The following is a 17,570-nucleotide window of genomic DNA, read 5'->3' on the forward strand; positions in this document are numbered from 1 at the left end:
CTGAATTTCTATCCTTACTGACAGCGATGACTTTGTAAATTCCTTTTACAGGATATTAGAAGGGGAAGTTTTGCAGACAGAAATCTCAAACCAAACTTCAACATCTAACGGAGTCACATGATTCACTGGGACCTGAATATCATCGGCCTTTGAATCCAGGAGGAGAAATGTTTCTGTGTTCTGCCTACGTTAGAAGACTCTAAACATCATGGTGACTAGAAAAGCACGAGACACACGCACCCAAGTGAGAGTGTTTCCAGAGCACTGACTGTGGAAAGAGCTTGCACTAGTTACACAGCCTGAGAAAACAGCACTGTTCAGAACGGCAGAGTATGTGTTCTCTGTATGTTCGCCGCCTCAACGGAATCTCAAAATTGAAGAGACACAAAGGCACAGATAGACATAGATTCTAGTCTATCTATGAGATCTGCACCATGGAGAAACCTTGGGAATGTGGGGACTGTGGAAAGGGATTCCGTTGTCCATCTGAGCTGGAAACTCCCCAACACAGTCACACCAGGGAGAGGCCATTCATCTGCTCTGAGTGTGGGAAGGGATTCATTAAGTCATTCAACCTGCAGATACACCAGCGAGTCCACACTGGGAAGAGACCGTTTACCTGCTCTGATTGTGGGAAGGGATTCGGCCGGTCAACACATCTGCAAACACACCAACGAGTTCACACCGGGGAGAGGCTGTTCACCTGACTGAGTATGGGAAGCAATTCACTAAGTCATCCAACTTGCTGACACACCAGCCGATTCACACCGTGGAGAGACCATTCACCTTCTCTGTGTGGGAAGGGATTTAGCGATTCATCCACCCTGCTGACACACTGGCGGGCTCACACTGGGGAAAGGCCATTCACCTGCTCTGAGTGTGGGAAGGGATTCACTTGGTCAATCTACCTGCTGACCCACCAGCAAGTTCATACTGATTCTACGGGTTGGATTCTGCTGTTATTGCTGCTGTTAATCACATCCAGGATTGAACCATGTTCATTCTGACAGTTGGTGAAGTAGGAGGGTCGGAGGGTTTCTTTCTGCTGGACTGGCCAATCTCATGACTTTGCCTCCAGTGGGCTTTGAGCCTGAGAGTGCACATTTCCACTGAAATAATCCACAAAAGCTGTTGAAGTACATTTATTTTAACCTAGATAGTAAATAATGCTTTTCTTACCACTGGAGTATTTCTGAATTAAGTACATTTGTCTCTGTTCCATTGAGTCTTCAGCACAGGGGCAGGCCAGTCGGTTCAATTGGTCTCTGTCAGTATTTATGCTCCACATGAGCCTCCACCCACCCCTCTTCATCTACCGCCATCAGCCTATCCTTCTATTCCTTTTCCCTCATGCATGTATCTAGCTTCCCCTTAAATATATTCATGCTATTCACCTCAACCACTCGCTGTGGTAGCGAGTTCCATATTCTCACCACTCGCTGGGTAAAGAGGTTTCTCATGAAATCCCTACTGGATTATTGAACACCTTCATCATCTTAAAGACTTCCATCAGGTCACCCTTCAGTCTTCTCTTTTCTAGAAAAAAGCAGCCCTAGCCTTTCCTGAGGGTTAAATGCTCTCAGTTCTGGTATTATTCTTGTGAATCTTTGTTGCCCATTCTCCAGCGCCTCTATTTCCTTTTTCTAAATGAAGATCACAAATGTTGACAGTACTCCCAGTGTAGTCTAACCATGGTTTGAAACAAATTGAACATAATCTCCCTGCTTTTCAATTCTATCCCACTAGAGTGGAACCCTATATCTGGGCCCCACACTTCAGGAAAGATGTGAAGAGAGAGAGCAGAGGAGATTGACGAGAATGGCACCAAGGATGAAAGGACCTGGAGGCAGATTCAGTCATGGTTTTCCAGAGAGAACTGGATCATTATCTGAAGAGGAGAAATTGGCAGGATTATGGAGAAAAGGTGGGGGAGTGGCTCTGGGTGAGTTGCTCTTGCAGAGAGCTGGCACAGACACAATGGGCTGAATGGCCTCCTTCAGTGTTGTAACCATTCCATGATTCTAGAACACCAGCTTGCTGATTCTATTCAACATGGCATGACGGTGGGTAGCACTCTCGCCTCTGAGTCAGGAGGTGGGGGGTTCAAATCCCCTCTCCAGAGACTTGAGCCCCCATAATCCAGGACCCACACTCCCAGTGCCAGTACTGAGTGGGAGCCGTCCTGTCGGAGGGACTGTCTTTCGAGTGAGACATTAACCTGAGGGCCCCGTCTGCCCTCTCAGGTGGATGTACGAGACCGAATGGCCACAATTGGACGGAGAGCTGGAGGGTGAGGAGTTCAGTCCCGGTGTCCTGGGACCTGATATCCATTCCTCAACCAACAGCAGTAAAAAAAACAGTTGATCTGGTCTCATCGCATTGCAGTCTGTGGGATCTTGCTGTGCACAAATTGGCTTCCGTGATTCCTACAGTAACTACACTTCAGGAAGAGTTTTATCTGCAGTGAAACTCTTTGAGATGCCCTGAGGTGATGAAAGGTGCTATTTAAATGCAAGTTTCTTTTTAAATCCACAAGCCCCTATCCTTTGGGGCAGATCATTCATACAAACATATGAATTAGGAGCAGGAGTGGGCCATTCGGCCCCTCGAGCCTGCTGCTCTTTTCATGAAGATCATGGCTGATCTGATTGTGGTTTCAACTCCACATTCCGCCTCTCCTCGATAACCTTTGACTTCCCTTGCTAGTCAAAAATATATCTACCTCTGCCTAAAATATATTCATTGACCCTGAATCCACTGCTGTCTGGGGAAGAGAGTTCCAAAGACACATGACCCTCTGAGAGAAAACAATTCTTTTCATCTCCATCTTAAATGGGAGACCCTTATTTTTAAACAACGTCCCCTAGTTCTAGTCTCTCCCAAAGGGGAAACTTCCTTTCAGCATCCACCCTGTCAATTCCCCTCAGGATCTTAGAGGTTTCAATAAGATCACCTCCCATTCTTCTAAACTCCACTGGATACAGGCCCAGCCTGTCCAACCTTGCCTCCTTAGATAACCCACCCATCCCAGGTATCAGTTGAGTGAACATTCTCTGAACAGCTTCTAAAGTATTTACCCTTCCTGATATAAGGTGACCAGAACATGACACAATACTCTAGATGTGGTCTCACAACGCCATGTACATCAGGAGCATGAACCAGCCGACAGGGGGGCAGGAATTCCCAGTGTGGACCGAGGCTGCTTCCCTTCAGAGGCCACTGAATCCATTGTGGGATGTGGCCATTCAAAGAGGGGGCCTTGACTTGCTGGTCTGAGAATCCAGCCCTTTTCCCCCTGTGTAATGCTGGCTGAGAATAGACATTGGGGCTGCTCAATGTACTGAAAGTGATTTGCTTTTGTTCTCTTTGTCTGAAACTAAACTGGAAGGAAAGGGATAAAATTCTGAAACGCGAAAAGGGGAATTCCAGACATTATTGACATCACTGTACATATTACGGACTCTCACAGCACAGAAGGGGCCATTGAGCCCATCGTGTCTGTGCTGGCTCTTTGAAAGTGCTACTCGATTAGTCTCACTATACTGCCCTTTTCCCATGAGCCCTGCAAATTAGTCCCCTTCCAGTATTTATCCAATTCACTTTGTTGAATCTGCTTCCACCAGCCTTTCAGGCAATGCATTCCAGATCACAACACCTCACTGTGTAAAGATTTATCTTCCTCATTTCCCCTCTGGCTTTTATGTCAATCACATTCAATCTGTGTCCCCTGGTTAACAACCCTTTTGTCAACGGAAACAGTTTCTCTTTATGTCCTCGATGTAAACCATTTATGATGTTGTGAGGAGCCCGTTTTTGGATCATTTGAAGAACATTTAATTAGAAGTCTGCAATATTAATTCAAAGCTGTGAATGTGCTATTCGTCAATAAATCATGGGTGAATTAAGCTACCCAGCGGGAACACCTGGAGAGGGAAGCGATACTTTGTGTATCAAAATTAACAAAGAACCACTGTTGCCAGGCTAAAGACTTTTGCTGATTGGTTAAAAACCCTTGGCCTAGGAGAAGTATTCTTTGAACATCTTAGTCCTTTAAAACACTCAGAGAGATTGTGTGTGTGCCTTTGAAGCAGGCTGCAAGAAAATACTCTCTTTCCCTCTCTCTGCCCCACCTTTGTGTTAAACCTTCCTCAGAAACATCTCATCAGGATAATTTATCTGTATTTTTTAGAAGTTTGCAACGTTGTGATAAATAAGAGTCATCAAGGACAGTTTCACCAAAAAATCTGTCTGGAGGAACCTCCAGACCTATTGTGACCAGAATTCTGTTAGATCAACATCGTTGTGATCCTTTTTAAAGAAAGTTTCCCATACTCCAGCCTCTGCAGGGGACTGTGTTTGTTTTGTCCTGTTTTGTGTGTGTGTGTGTGTGTATGGGGGTTCAAAAATGTGTTTTTTTTTAATAAAGGGGAAATCGTTGCACTTCTAAACTGCAAGTTGTATGTTAACCAGTTCATTCACTTGTTTTTAAAAAATAGTTTGGTTTATAATAATTCAACTTTTTTGTGTGACTGAAAGAAGCCTGGTTAGAGTTTTTTTAGGCTGGGAATAACAGTAGCAAAGGGTAACAATTGGCCTGTTTTGTGGATGAATTAAACATTTAAACTATTGTTATAGTCTGTGAGGTAGTGGGGCTAGAATTCACTGTGCAATCCTCCCATCTCGCTCCATTACGTTGTCTAAACTCAGATAAAAAGAAAGATCCTGAACAGTCCAATTGTTCTGCTCCATGGAACAATGTATGGAAATGGTTCAATCCAATAAAATTAACCCAGGAACAACAATGACCAATTGTTGACAACTGGCCTGATTCAAGATGTAGAAATGTTAATTCAAGGGTTAAAAGTTGGTTTTAAGAGCCATCTTGGTCTTGCAAGTTGGACTGTATTTGTGGAGGTACTGAGGGACCCCTGGGGGCAGGATTGTGGGAAATCACTGTTGGTTCAGGAACCTGAGGAAGATTCACACTCATCCCTGGGGTGGTCGCCCAATTGAGGTGGGGGAAGTCGCTTGTGTATTTTGTAAGAAAACCTTTTTCTTTTAAATAAATATCAATGTTATTTGCTACTTCAGAGTTTAGCCTTGCCTGATGGTTGAGTCTCCTTTGAACTAAAGTATTTTAGAGGGTCAATTTGGAACTAAGAAATTAGGTGCCTGCAACGAAATTAAACTCAGCCGAAATTTTAATTATACACCCAAAAAGAGAACATCAAGATGATGCAAGAAAGATTCAAAAGAATGATATCAGAACTGAGAGTGTTTAAGTTACAGGATAGAGTGGACAGGCTGGGGAAGCCAAGGCTGAGTGTTGACCTGAGAAAGGACCTCCAGGTTATGAATAGGTGCAACAGGCTTGATGTTATCAAGTCATCACTGTTAGTACAGGATAGAAATTCAGAAGTGACAATCTTAATTATCATAAAACATCTTTCTCCCCTCTTCAAATTATAAATAACTGCCACCTCCCAATGCAACCCCTTCTCGCGATTGAATTTAACACTAATTCATCAAACTATCCTGCTCCTGCTTTTCCACAATTCTCCTCCCCTGAAGGTGCTGACTCTCGGGTTCAGTTTCACACTCACCTACTGCCCTCCCCGATATGTCACCCAGGTGTCTAAACGTTTACACCTGAAGTTAACAAACTGTTTTGTTCAGGGGGTGTCACAATCAAATCCAGTGACTGCCCACGTGTACTTTGTGTCAGAGTTGGGTCACTGCGCCCTTCACCCCCATTTTCCATCCCATTCCCAGGAAGATGGAGACTGGGATCCGGATGAATAATGGCGGCCGCAGCTCCCACGATCCCCCACGCTGGGGGAACCGCTCTATCCGCCGTGTGGGCGGACGGCCCGAGACTGCGCATATTCGAGGGAGAGGGGAAACTGCGCATGTGTGGGTAGCGCTCACTCCCCTTCCCTTCATCCTGAGGGATTGACCAATGGGAAGAATTGGAGGACCGGAAGGACTCTGGTCTCCAGCCAATCAGAGCGCGGGCTTTATGTGAATGAAGATTGAAGCTTCACACAGACTAAAACTTCCTCCTGTGTCCAACATCTGTGAGTAAAACAAAAACAGAATTACCTGGAAAAACTCAGCAGGTCTGGCAGCATCGGCGGAGAAGAAAAGAGTTGACGTTTCGAGTCCTCATGACCCTTCGACAGAACTTGATTTCGAGTCCAAGAAAGAGTTGAAATATAAGCTGGTTTAAGGTGTGTGTGTGGGGCGGAGAGAGAGAGAGAGAGAGAAGTGGAGTGGGGGTGTGGTTGTAGGGACAAACAAGCAGTGATAGAAGCAGATCATCAAAAGATGTGTAAACACCTTGTCAAATACCAGGAGGGAAATGGAAAGCAAGGAAGGTGAGCAGGGTAAAACACTTTCTTTTCTCCCCCTTTCCATTTCTTTTCTCATTCTGGGGGCAAATTGTTGACTTGCAGGAACTGAATGGAAAGGAAGTGAATCCAGAGAGGGTGCAGACTCTGGAAAGGTTGGCCCAGGTCTCTCTCTCTCTTAAAGACATTGACATCCTTTGCTCCCTCAGCTTGACATATTTATTTGTCTGGCTAAAAGGATGGTCTCCTTCCTCATGTTCACAATTAAAGGGGTGGTTTCCCCAGGAGATGGCTGACATTTAAGGGGACAGTAAATTAATATCGGACAGAGATATGTCTAGTGTTGTTATATGGTACATATTAGATAGATTATTGATGGTTCTGTAATAAAGCACACTTATAATTGTTTCTACTCTTCTAATACAGTAGATCACTGTTATATTTTTCCAGTCATGGTCATTACAGCACAACTCAAGTACATGCTAACTTAGGATGATCTAGTCAGTCCCATTCCCCCTCTATATCTCAGTTCCCCTGCAATTGTCCAACCAATTTTATTTTGAAATAACTGATTGTCACTGCTCCCACCACAAGCAGCGGCAGTGAGTTCCAGGAGATAATCACATAAATTGGGAGGATGTATATTCGGGCCAGCAGAGTGAGAATAGAGGGAGAGCGTGTGGTACAGGGATTTACAGCTTCTGGGGGATGAGAGAGGAAAGAATGTTCCATAGAAACTCTAATTGTCTGTACTGAATTTCTATCCTGTACTGACAGTGATGACTGTTGCGAACTCCTTTTACAGGCTATTGGAAGGGGAGAACTTGCTAGAGAGAAATCTCCAAGTAAACATCATATCGAGATCTGACAGAGTATCATTGGTCTTTGAAACTAGAAGGAGAAATGTTTGTTCTGTCTGTGTCAAAACATTTTAAACACCAGTGTGACTGGAAAAGCACCGAGAAGCACAGACCCGAGTGAGAGTGTTTCCAGTGTAATGACTGTGGAAAGAGCTTTAACCAGTTACACAGCCTGAAAACAACATTGCACCATTCACAGTGGGGAAGCGCTTTAAGCGTGTTCTCATGAGTGGATGAGGCTTCAACTGATCATCGAATCTGGAGAGACACAAGGACACCCGCACCATGGAGAAACCGTGGAAATGTGGAGACTGTGGGAAGGGGTTCAGATCCCCATGTGAGCTGGAAATTCATCGACGCAGTCACACTGGGGAGAAACCATTCACCTGCTCCAAATGTGGGAAGGGATTCACTCAGTTAGTCATCCTGCAAAATCATCAGCGAGTTCACACGGGAGAGAGGCCATTCACCTGCTCTGAGTGTGGGAAGGGATTCAGTGATTCATCTGCCCAACGTAAACACCAGCGAGTTCACACTGGGGAGAGGCCATTCACCTGCTCTGACTGTGGGAAGGGATTCACTCAGTTATCCAACCTGCTGAGACACCAGCGAATTCACACTGGGGAAAGACCTTTTACCTGCTCTGTGTGTGGAAAGGGATTCACACAGTCATCCAACCTGCTGAGACACCAGGGCAGTCACACCAATGAGAAACCCTTGCAATGCTATGAGTGTGGCAGTGGCTTTAAAAGCACTGCAGACTTGATGTTCCACCAGCGCATTCACACTGAGGAGAGGCCGTTCAGCTGCTCTCACTGCGCAAAGAGATTTCGAACATCATCAAACCTGCAGACACACCAGCGAATTCACACTGGGGAGAGGCCCTTCACCTGCTCTGCCTGTGGGAAGGGATTCACTCAGTCATCCAGCCTGCTGAGGCACCAGAGCAGTCACACTAATGAGAGACCTTTTAAATGTTCTGATTGTGGTGGTGGCTTTAAAAACTCTCTGCATCTCATGGTCCACCAGCGGATTCACACTGAGGAGAGACCGTTCACCTGTTCTCACTGTGCAAAGAGGTTTAAAAGGTCATCCCACCTGTGGACACATCAGCGAGTTCACACAGGGGAGAGGTCGTTCACCTGTTCTGAGTGTGGGAAGGGATTCAGTGACTCATCCAGCCTGAGGGAGCACCAGCGAGTTCACAAGTGATTCCAGGGATTGGATTCTGCTGTTATTGCTGCTGTTAATCACATCCAGGACTGAAACATGTTCATTCTGACATTTGGTGAAGTGGGAGGGTCGGAGAGTTTCTTTCTGCTGGACTGGCCGGTCTCATGACTTTGCTTCCAGTGGGCTGATGCTCTTTGAGCCTGGGAGTGCACATTTCCACTGAAATGATCCACAAAACCTGATGATGGACATTTATTTTATCCTGGATAATAGATGGTATTTATCAGGTATATCTAAAATAAATACATTTGTCTCTGTTCCATTGAGTCTACAGCACAGGGCCAGGCCAGTCGGTTCAATTGGTTTCTGTCAGTATTCATGCTCTACATGAGCCTCCACCCATCCCTCTTCATCTCACCCCCATCAGCATATCCTTCTACTCCTTTCTTCCTCATGTATGTATCTAGCTTCCCCTTAAATGTATTCATGCTATTCACTTCAACCACTCGCGAGTGGTAGCAAGTTCCACATTCTCACTACTTGCTGGGTTGAGGTTTCACATAAAATCCCTTTTGAATTATTGAACCCCTTCATTATGTTAAAGGCTTCCATCAGGTCACCCTTCGGTCTTCTCTTTTCTAGAGAAAAGCAGCCCCAGCCTTTCCTGAAGGTTAAATGCTTTCAGTTCTGGTATTATTCTTGTGAATCTTTGTTGCCCATTCTCCAGTGCCCCTATTTCCTTTTTCTAAATGGAGATCACAAATGTTGACAGTACTCCCAGTGTAGTCTAACCATGGTTCGAAACAAATTGAACATAACCTCCCTGCTTTTCAATTCTATTCCTCTAGAATGGAATCCCTATATCTGGGCCCCACACTTTAGATGTGAAGTTATTAGAGAGGGTGCAGAGGACATTTACAAGAATGGCACCATGGCCAAGGGACATTAGTCAGTTGGAAGTGTTGGTGCAACTGAATTTTTTCTCTTTGGATCATGGAGTCGTTAGGATGTACAAGGAGACCATTCAGCCCATCAAATCCATATTTCCCTCAAGAGCCCATCCAATTGCCTTTTTAAATTGTTCATCGTCTCTGCTTCCACCCCGCTCATGGACAGCAAGTTCCAGGGCATTACCACTCACTGTGTGAAAATATTCCTCCTCAAATCCCCCCTGCATCTCCTGTCTGAAACCTTAACTCTGTCCCCTTCCTCCTTGTACCATCAGCGAATGGGAACAGCTTTTCTTTGTCCACCTTATCTAAACCTGTCATAATCTTGTGCACCTCTATCAAATCTCCCCTCAACCTCCTTTGCTCCAGGGAGAACAACCCAGTCTACAATAAAGAGCAAACAAAATTTGTTAATGCCTGAAATCAATTGGGAATGTTTGATTTCTGTTTAAAGATGTGATGAATATATTGTATTAGATAGTAAACAAATTGGAGTAACTCACCTGGGTGATCAGTGGAATGTATCAATCTGGTATCCACCTGCATTCTAGTGAAAGTTAGGGAGGTGTAGATGAAATGAATTAGGATGTACAAGGACATCATTCAGCCCATCAACTCCATATTTCCCTCAAGTGTCCATCCAATTTCCTTTTGAAATCGTTCATCGTCTCCGCTTGCACCACCCACACAGGCAACGAGTTCCAGCTCATTACCACTCGCTGCATAAAACAGTTCTTCCTCACATCCCCGCTGCATCTCTTACACAAAATCTTAAATCTGTGTCTCCCTTGTTCTTCTACCATCAGCGAATGGGAACAGCTTTTCTTTGTCCACCTTATCTAAACTTCTTTGGATCTTGGACACCTCTATCCAATCTCCCTTCAACCTCCTTTGAGAGCAAACAAAAGATGTTAATGCCTGAAATCAATTGGGAATGTTTGATTTCTGTTTTGAAGATATAAGGAAAATATTGTACTGGACAGTAAAAGAATTGGAATAACTCACCCTGGGTGTAGTTCAGTGAAATGTAACATTCTGGTTTCCACCTACATTCTAGTGAAAGGCAAGAAAGTGGAGATGAAATGAATAAGTTGATCGCTGTATCTTAGCGAAATTTGTATCCTTTGTCTATGAATTTCTTTAAAAGAAAACCACACTCGGGTCTTCATTCTCTGATTGTTTATTGATCCAAAAGGTGTAAAAGGAGCCAAACTTCAGCAGAAATCTGGCAGAGCTGAGAACAGACGACTTGTTATGTGGGAACAGGGAGATGAACAGCTCTCACAGGACAGAGAAAACAAGGGTGCCTTGAATCCTAGACGACACCTGGGTGTCAAGGCCACCATGTTTTCACTGCTTGGCATGGGAATGCCGACTCCCTGTACTGGGGACAGAGCGTGGGAAGCCAATTGTTTGAGTTTGACGTGGCTTGGGCAGGTACAGGTGGTTCAATGACAGGTTTTGTAATTGGTCCGTTCAAATGTTAGCTTGGCAATGATTGGGTTAAATCAGTCTCCATAGACTTTGTGATGTAAAAAAGTATCAGAAGGGATTCCCCGAGCACAGAGATTTGGAGAGATTTTGCATATTGCGTTGACTGGTGCCATGGCATCTGGGACAGACCAGGGAGCATTTACGTGGAGATGGTGCTTCTACCCAGAGTGTAATGGTAATGCTGCTGCACTTTGAAATGATTCACAGTGATAACCCTTATTGGTGATAGTGATTAGATTTTATTCAGTATAAATAAGACCTGACACATGCTCATGTTTGAGCAATAGTATCAGAGTTCGGGAAAATGGGATAAAGGGTTAATTGACTCCCTGAACCCCATTTTCTAACATCGCTGTGTCAAAAATAAAATCTCATCTCCCCCTCTGGCTCCTTTGCCAATTACCTTAGAGGGACTCACTTTCTGTTAAAGAGCCTGCCAACCCCTCTCACCCACTTTCCCTAAAGTGAAGAAATCTAATCATGAAAAGGCCAAAAAAGTCAAATAACTTTTACTGATAAAAGTTTATTAATGAAACAGAACATGGTTAAAAAGAAACAGAAAATTACATGAGGATCAAAGACAACCAGAGTAAAAGGATGTGCATGATGTTCTGGACCCAAATGGTTTCTCTTCTGCTCCTCTGTACCCTGTTCCTATGACTCCCGCTTTGGACACAGGAGCATTGAACCCCGGGGGTTGTGTCACCATCAGCTCTGGTCACCCCCTCACGTGTCAAGATTGGTTGGAGGCCCATTTCCCAGTCAGTCCTCCAGCGCCTTCCTGTCTCTCTATCAGTGCGACGCCCATGGCAGTTTCCCAACTGGGGCGCAGGCCCCATTATTCTCAGCTAAATTCAACCCTCAGCTCCGTCGCCGGGCTGTCATTGACACCAGTAATAGAGAGACAGAAAGGTGCTGGAGGCTCAAATGGGAAGTCAAAATTTATAGTTCTAAACCAACACTTCAACATTTGTCAGTCAATACATGTTATTTACACCGGGGTTTTTATTATTCGATTTAGAGCCTGGAAGTAAAACGCTTTGGGACGTCTTTGGTCATGAGAGACATGATGTAAATGGTTTTGTTAAAGCTAAGATTGATGTTACCTGATCTTTTTATGTGTCATTTAATTGATTTCAGCCACCCCCAACTTGCCATTTCATAAATTCACTTTGGTTCGGACAAGATTTTAACCAATTAAGGCAAAGACAGAATTCTCTGGAAAGTAAATTTAAAAAGAAGCTTATTAAAAGAAAAATATTTACTTAACAACTTTAAGACATTGACTTGTACAACTTCATGTGGGTGATCAGTCTGTCAAAGCGTAACCCTCTCTGGCTCCTTCTTTGACAGTAATTCTTGTGGAATTCGGCCTCAGGAGTCTGGCTCCTTCGCTGACAGTAATTTCCTTGGAACTCGGCCTCGGGAGTCTTCAGTACTTGGCTAGCAAGGAAGACCTTCAGAACCTCTACTTTTAACCCCAAAGTGGCCATTACCTCACGTCAGGGTTGGGTCGTTGACATGACAATTGGTAATTTGGCTACTAGATTAATTTAATTGGATCCCCAATTACTTACACCACCACCACCTCACATTATCTTCGACAGGAATACAATAGAACTGTTTCATATTATCCCTTTATCTGATTCTATACAATCCTTTATTCACAGAGTTTCAAATGTTGAGGCAAATCAGAGCTTGAAGGTCTCTCTTGCCAGTACATTTATCTTCATTGCACATTTATAGACAGCAATTTAGTTTTTACATTTTGACAGCAAATCAAACTCTGATTCATTATTGATTCATTAATTGTAACTCAATTAAGGCTCACTACTTATTACTGACAGGTAGTTAATTAAAACAGCAATTGCTGAAAAAAGAGACATGGTGAAGCTTTTCATCTTGCACTCATCAGAACATTCACAAGAATACCAAATGTAAGTGGAACAATAATTTATACTTCATGAGAAGAGAGTGCTGATTGTTGGCAATGGACTCTGATTGGTCAAGATAAAAACAAAAAACTGCGGATGCTGGAAATCCAAAACAAAAACAGAATTACCTGGAAAAACTCAGCAGGTCAGGCAGCATCAGCGGAGAAGAAAAGAGTTGACATTTCGAGACCTCATGACCATTCCACAGAACTGAGTGAATATAAGGACCAATAGATTCAAATCTGTTCTTCACACCTTTTTCAGACAGTGAATTCCAAATCAGAACAACTCACTGTGTTTTAAAACAAATCATTCAGAAACGTCATCACCATCTTCAACACCTCTGTGTTCTTTTGTCTGTGACATCTTTTGATTATCTGCTCCTATCACTGCTTGCTTGTCCCTACAACCACACCACCCCCCCCCCCCCCCCCCCCACCCCCCCAACCTTAAATCAGCTTATATTTCATCTCTCTCCTTATATTCACTCAGTTCTGTGGAAGGGTCATGAGGACTTGAAACATCAACTCTTTTCTTCTCCGCCGATGCCAGACCTGCTGAGTTTTTCCAGGTAATTTTGTTTTTGTTCTGATTGGTCAAGGCATTGCCCTGGGGAATGCACCAGTTAGCTGATGACTGACAATTAACTGCCAAACTTTACTTAAATTCATACTGGGCAGGTTGACTCTGATTGGTCAAAGCACTGCCCTGAGGAATGAACCAGAGCATGGCTGTCGCCTGTTTTGTTCAGTTGAAACAGGTGAATGTGTGTACATGTTCATTCTGTCTGCAAAGAACAGGGCTCTGTGTATTAATATTTGTAGCTTCTAGAACGCATAAGTGCAAGTCCTACTGATAATCTTAAATTGGTTGTCAGTGTTTTTCTCAGAACACTCAGGATTGTTTAGCAAGTGTTTCCATTCGCGGAATCACATCTAATGTTGGTCACTGTGGTTTTAGATTTGCAAACCTCAGTATAACGCAGGTTCATTACTTAACAATTACCTGTTTCATCACTGGGCTTTTAATACAGGATCAATGTATTGTTAATGAAGAAAAGTTACAGATGTGAAACAGCTGCAGGAAGTCTTATGTTAGAGTTGACATGGTTTCCTTGACCTTGGTACTTAAAGCAGTGAATATAGTATAAAAGTGATGGATTTTTAAATTTGGTTACCCATCCCTATCTCCAGTTTTCTTCATTACAACAGTGAAAACACTTCAAAAGTACTTCATTGGCTGTAAAATGCTTTCGGAGGTCCTGTGGTCATGAGAGGTGCTTTAGGATGCATTTTTTTTCCAATTGTCCACAAATTTGGATACATTACACTCGGTCCCCAAATCAACATCATTAATAACGAATGAATCTTAATTTTGTGGAATAACCATGTCTTTGGCACCATTTCAAATACTCTGTGAAAATCCAAACACACTATACTCTGAATGATTTGTTTTAAAACACAGCGAATTGTTCTGATTTGGAATTCACTGTCTGAAAAAGGTGTGAAGAGCAGATTTGAATCTATTGGTCAAAAAGGAACTGGACAGATTCTGGAAAGGAGAAGAAAATTGCAGGGCGATGGGATTAATTGGACAGCTCTTTCAGAGAGCCAGCATAGGCATGATGGGCTGAGTAGCCTCCTTCTGTGCTCTATGAGCCTCAGATGCAGCAGTGAAAGCGTGTGGTAATCACTGGAACCCACTTCATATGAGGGTGGTTGAAGCAGAGATGTTGGAATGTTTTCAAAAGGAAGTTGGATAGGCTCTTGAGGGAAATAAACTTGCAGGAATACGGGGATGGAACAGGGGAATGGGACTGAGTGGTTTGCTCTACAGAGAGCCGGCATGGATGTAATGGGCCGAATCACCACACTCGCTTCAGTAAAGACTTACTGATCTAAAAGAGTGTCTCCAACTGACTGAAGTCCCTCATTCCTGGGGCCTTCCTCGTCAATCTCCTCTGCACCCTCTCGAAGAACTTCACATCTTTCCTAAAGTGTGGGGCCCAGATATAGGGTTCCACTCTAGAGGGATAGAATTGAAAAGCAGGGAGATTATGTTCGAATTATGTTTCAAACCATGGTTAGACTACACTGGGAGTACTGTCAACATTTGTGATCTCCATTTACAAAAAGGAAAGAGACACTGGAGAAGGGGGAACAAAGATTCACAAGAATAAAACCAGAACTGAGAGCATTTAACACTCAGGAAAGGCTGGGGCTGCTTTTCTCTAGAAAAGAGAAGACTGAAGGGTGACCTGATGGAGTCTTTAAGACGTTGAAGGGGTTCAGTTGAAATTCAATGAAAATCAAACCCTCTGACCCTCCCATTTCACCAGCTGTCAGAATGAACACGGTTCAGTCCTGGATGTGATTATCAGCAGAATCCAACCCCTGGAATTACTTGTGAACTCGCTGGTGTCTCAGCAGGTGGGATGTATCACTGAATCCCTGTCCACACTCCGAGCAGGTGAATGGCCTCTCCCCAGTGTGACGTCGCTGGTGCTTCTGCAAGTTGGATGGATCACTGAATTCCTTCCCACACACAGAGCAGGTGAATGGCCTCTCCCCGGTATGAACCCGCTGGTGTTTCAGCAGTTGGGATGATGATCTAAACCTCTTTGTGCAGTGAGAACAGCTGAATGGTCTCTCCTCAGTGTGAATGCGCTGGTGGTCCCTCAGTTCCCGAAGGCTTTTGAAGCCACCCCCACAGTCAGAACAGTGAAAAGGTCTCTCATTAGTATGAGTGACGCGGTGTCTCAGCAGGTTGGATAACTGAGTAAATCCCTTCCCACACTCAGTGCAGGTGAACGGCCTCTCCCCGGTGTGAACTCGCTGGTGTCTCCGCAGGGTGGATGAATCGCTGAATCCTTTCCCACACTCAGAGCAGGTAAATGGCTTCTCCTCGGTGTGAACTCGCTGGTGCGTCAGCAGGCTAGAGAACTGAGTGAATCCGTTACCGCATTCGGAGCAGATGAACGGCTTCTCCCCGGTGTGGACTCGCTGGTGTGTCAGCAGGCTAGATAACTGAGTGAATCCCTTCCCACACTCCAAGCAGGTGAACGGCCTCTCCCCGGTGTGGACTCGCTGGTGTGTCAGCAGGCTGGATGACTGAGTGAATCCTTTCCCACACTCCAAGCAGGTGAACGGCCTCTCCCCAGTGTGTACTCGCTGGTGTGTCAGCAGGTTGGATAAAGCACTGCATCCCTTCCCACACATGGAGCAAGTGAACGGCCTCTCCCCGGTGTGAATGCGTCGATGAGTTTCCAGTGCAGACGGAGAAGGGAATCCCTTCCTACAGTCCCCACATTTCCATGGTTTCTCCATGGTGCAGGTGTCTTTGTGACTCTCCAGTTTTGACGATCAGTTGAAGCCTCGTCTTCACATAGGACACGTGTTCAGTCTCTGCCCACTGTGAATAGTACGATGTATTTTCAGTCTGTGTAACAGGTTAAATCTCTTTCCACAGTCAGTGCACTGGAACACTCTCACTCAGGGGTGCGTTTCTTGATGTTATTTCTATGACAAGGATGTTTAAAATCTTCTAAAGCAAACAGAACTGGTAAAAATTTCTTCTAGATTCAACGTCCGCTGATGTTCAGGTCCCGCTGAATCGCGTGACTCTGTCACGTTGTTTGGTATCCATCTGTCAATCCTCTGCTTCTGACATCCTGTAAAAGTTTTCAAAAGTCATCACTGTTAGTACAGGATAGAAATTCAGGACAGACAGTTCTAGTTTCTATGGAACATTCTTTCCTCTCTCGTTCCCCAAAACCTGTAAATCTCTGTCCCACACACTCTCCCTCCATTCTCACCTGATACACACCCTCCCAATTCTCCTGAAGGACCGATTCCTGCCGATCAACAGATCCATGCTCACTGCTTCCTGTCCAACAGGACCTGAAAATCTTCCTGCAGGCTGCTAGCCCAAATAAATCTGACTAACGTACAGTACGGTATTACTGCATTAAAGATAGTGGGGGAATGGGAGGAATTTCAATTAGACAGTGAGTGGTCAGGCACTGGGACTCGCTGCCTACAAGGGTGATGCAAGCAGAGACGATCAATGATTTCAAAATGAAATTGGGTGAGTACTTGAAGGAAGTAAACTTACAGGGGAACAGGGATATAGAGGGGGAATAGGACTGACTGGATTGCTCTAAGAGAGTCGGTATGGACTGAATACAATCTTTCTCTACTATTATGACTCTGACTGGAAATATATAATGTAGCTACGGTACTATATTATGAGACTAAAAATAATCACAAATGAACTTTATTACTGAACCACGCATTTTCAATAGAAATAGAAAATAAAAATAAAATGATGGAAAAATCTCAGCAGGTGAAGAGCGTGTGAAAGGGCAGAGGGAGGGGTCCAGGTGGAGGGAGATTATTGGAGACGGGTGCTAGGATCTGTTCAGTGGGGTGAGGGGGAGGACTCCGGGTCAAAGAAGGGAGCACTTAGGCAAAGGAGCAAGAGATCAAAGTCACGGCGAGCTCGAAATTCATTAAGGTGAGGGTGTGAGGGGATAAAGCTGAGTCCTTTGCTAAGGATGGATCATTCAGCATCAGACAGGGAGAAGGTCAGAGGGTATTGTGTATTCCAGGTCAGGGGTGAGATTAGAAGAGAAAGGATCAGAGGGAAGTGAAGGGAAGAGAGATCTGGAGGGGGACTGGTACCCATCGGATATTGGAACTAGCCACCATTTATACCTGAAAGAACGAGAAAAAGTTTTTTTTTTAAGTGTCGAATGAGTGGAAGGATGAATGAAACCGCGGGGTATTTTAATTCCTTTCCTCTGCTTGT

The 17,570-nt window shown here is 44.4% G+C and overlaps 2 protein-coding genes across 2 annotated transcripts in view; one reads left to right on the top strand and one right to left on the bottom strand.

The window, feature by feature from the left end:
• Positions 1-17,570, bottom strand: part of LOC121273728 (gastrula zinc finger protein XlCGF26.1-like) — a 52,506-nt gene that overhangs the window by 25,481 nt on the left and 9,455 nt on the right. The window contains exons 2-3 of the mRNA XM_041180890.1: positions 15,512-16,431; positions 15,182-15,427 (exon numbers count right to left, since the gene is read on the bottom strand). Of these exons, the coding sequence (XP_041036824.1) occupies positions 15,182-15,427; positions 15,512-16,087 (822 nt within the window). The 5' untranslated portion in view covers positions 16,088-16,431. The remainder of the gene's footprint in view (positions 1-15,181; positions 15,428-15,511; positions 16,432-17,570) is intronic.
• The window catches only part of LOC121273703 (zinc finger protein 229-like), a 1,112,939-nt gene continuing 1,101,349 nt past the window's right edge, over positions 5,981-17,570 (top strand). The window contains exon 1 of the mRNA XM_041180863.1: positions 5,981-6,077. The gene's annotated coding sequence lies outside the window, so the exon portion shown is untranslated. The remainder of the gene's footprint in view (positions 6,078-17,570) is intronic.

Source organism: Carcharodon carcharias (assembly GCF_017639515.1).
Source record: "Carcharodon carcharias isolate sCarCar2 chromosome 27 unlocalized genomic scaffold, sCarCar2.pri SUPER_27_unloc_1, whole genome shotgun sequence".
In the NCBI taxonomy this organism is placed as follows: Eukaryota; Metazoa; Chordata; class Chondrichthyes; order Lamniformes; family Lamnidae; genus Carcharodon; species Carcharodon carcharias.